At 40.0% G+C, this 2,471-nt stretch overlaps 1 protein-coding gene across 1 annotated transcript; it reads left to right on the top strand.

The window, feature by feature from the left end:
• The first annotated feature begins 234 nt into the window (after positions 1-234).
• On the top strand, positions 235-1,347 carry prlh2r (prolactin releasing hormone 2 receptor). Its single transcript, XM_052146135.1, has one exon. It carries the CDS (start codon positions 235-237, stop codon positions 1,345-1,347), a length of 1,113 nt encoding a protein of 370 aa, XP_052002095.1.
• Positions 1,348-2,471: the final 1,124 nt, after the last annotated feature.

Below are 2,471 nucleotides of genomic sequence, written 5' to 3'. Positions count from 1 at the left end.
ACACAACAGGAGATGTTGGGTCATATGTCAGTCTCAGTCACCATTCACTTTCATTGAATATTTTTTCCATACAATGGAAGTGAATGGTGATTTAGGCTGTCGTTTTGCCTAAAAACACAAGGTTGAGAAATGTTGACATAATTTTTATTTTTGGATGAACTACTTTACATAATATATTTTTATAACTTATTGTAACTTTGTTTCAAACAGGTGCCAGATTGAAGTCACCATACCATGATGAACATGGATTATCTCCATAACGAATCCTGGAGAAACGCAACCCTAGATGCATCAGCCTCCTCATTCAGTGGCCTTCAACTCCTGATGGACCTGAAACCAATTTTCATACCTCTTTATGCTGTGCTAGTTCTGGTAGCATGCTTTGGAAATCTCCTCCTCCTCATCCTCATTGGAATAAACCAAAAACTTCACAGCACCACAAACTTCCTTATCGGAAACCTAGCCCTGGTCGACTTAGTGATGTGCCTGTTCTGCGTTCCTCTGACTGCATTTTATGCCTTTGATGAGCGTGGTTGGGTTTTCGGCCAGTTCATGTGCCATTTTGTTACACTTATGCAAACTGCAACTGTGTTTGCGGCAGTTCTCTCTCTAACTGCCATTGCAGTGGACCGGTATGTAGTGGTCGCCTTCCCGATTCGGCGCCGTGGGGGTCGTTTGTTCTGTGCATGTTTGGTGGTCAGCATATGGCTCTGTGCTTTGGCAATGTCCATTCCCACTGCTCTACACACAGTGTATCTGGATCTGAGTGCAACGGGTCATCAAATGTTTGTTTGTGAGGAGTTCTGGCATGGAAAGGAGCTCAGTCGTCTAATATATTCTTGTTTCTTTCTACTCCTCTCTTATTTTGTTCCTCTAGCTGCAGTTTCCATATCCTACTGTGCTATCTCCTGCCACCTACAGCACAGAGCAACACCTCGGCTCATGGCCGCCATGCCTTCCAACGAGGAAAAGTGGGGGCGCAAGAGACGCAAGACGTTTCGTCTCCTGCTGGTGTCAGTTCTCTCTTTCGCTTTCTCTTGGCTCCCCTTGCAGGTGGTCAACCTGATTCGAGACCTCGACCCTGACTTTGCCATCTTGAGGAAGAATCACGTCAATGTTATCCAGGTGTCGTGTCACTTGTTAGCCATGAGCTCGGCTTGCTACAACCCCTTCATTTATGCCTCTCTTCACAACAAGTTCCTGTCCTATCTGTGCCACAACACATTTCAGAGAAGGCATCATTGTGCTCAGAGCAGCCTCACAACCTCCAGTCGAACACTCCGCATGCACACCTTTAGTACGCTTGTTGACATCCCCATGGCCATTAGCAAGATTTCACAAGACTGAATCCTCTCTCTTCTATGAAATACAGATGTTTCCTCTATATGTTTTAAAATTGAACAGGCTGAAAGCAAATCATGTATCATCGCTGATTTCTTTAACTTCTGACTCAATGATCGGTGTAGATCGACATGCAATATTGACCCCTGAAGGAATATTTATTTATCTGCTTAAAATTTTTTTTTATATATATATATAATTTTTCAAACTTTATGTTGTCTAAAATGACATGTACAATCATGCAAGGATTATACACTGGTTATATAAATTAAAAGCAGTGCTATTCAATCTGCTTATGCTTATGTATTTATGTAGTGGCATTGTATGGAAATGAAGAATGTACTGTTTTATTTATGCATGTCCAGTAGCCTGTTGTCAACTAAAGTACTCTTTTCACATGCACAGTATTATTAAAAGATCTGTAATGCTACTTTGTAATACACCAAACATATTATGTTTTACACAATAAAGGTCTCACATGAACATTATGTATTTTGAGTGTGTTCTGTGAGAGTAGAAACTCCAATAATTTCTAAAATACTGAGAATATTAAATATACATAAGGGAGACCATGATGTTGTCACAAGGGCTATATCTCAGTATCTACTAAGGTTTTGTGTCATAAGATGAAATACACAAATGCATGTTTTCTTTAGCAGTGGTTTTGTATGTTGTTAAAACACCTAGTTCGCAACACTCTCAATCTTTTAATTCCTCATGTCATGTTTGACATATAAGAGGTCATTTTACTATAAAATTATACTGTAAGTTTCAAAACTTCTCCCTTACTGCAAAAAGAGCATTTGTTGGAACCAAGCTGACAAAATAACTCGTTGTCTACTTTCTCCATATTGTGATGTCACACTGCATTGACATTTGCATCTGACCGCCTCCAAACAACACATCACTTTAACATTAGTCATTTTCATAGCCCCTCCCAGTAGCGGTGAGCAGTGAGGTGGCAAGAAAAGAGGAGGTCAGTCAAGAGCAGAGATCCAGTCAGAACAGTGGGTGTTTACTATCAAGTCTTAAAGGAGAGGCAGCACCAAAACGAGCATAGAACATGTTTTACAAATATACAACTGTTTTTTGTTTTTGTTTTTTGAACAAATACCTTTACTAATATTATA

The sequence above is a fragment of the Xyrauchen texanus genome, chromosome 16 (assembly GCF_025860055.1).
Source record: "Xyrauchen texanus isolate HMW12.3.18 chromosome 16, RBS_HiC_50CHRs, whole genome shotgun sequence".
NCBI lineage: Eukaryota > Metazoa > Chordata > Actinopteri > Cypriniformes > Catostomidae > Xyrauchen > Xyrauchen texanus.
The sequence above is the reverse complement of the archived record's forward strand: the minus strand, read 5'-3'. Positions and strand labels throughout refer to the sequence as shown.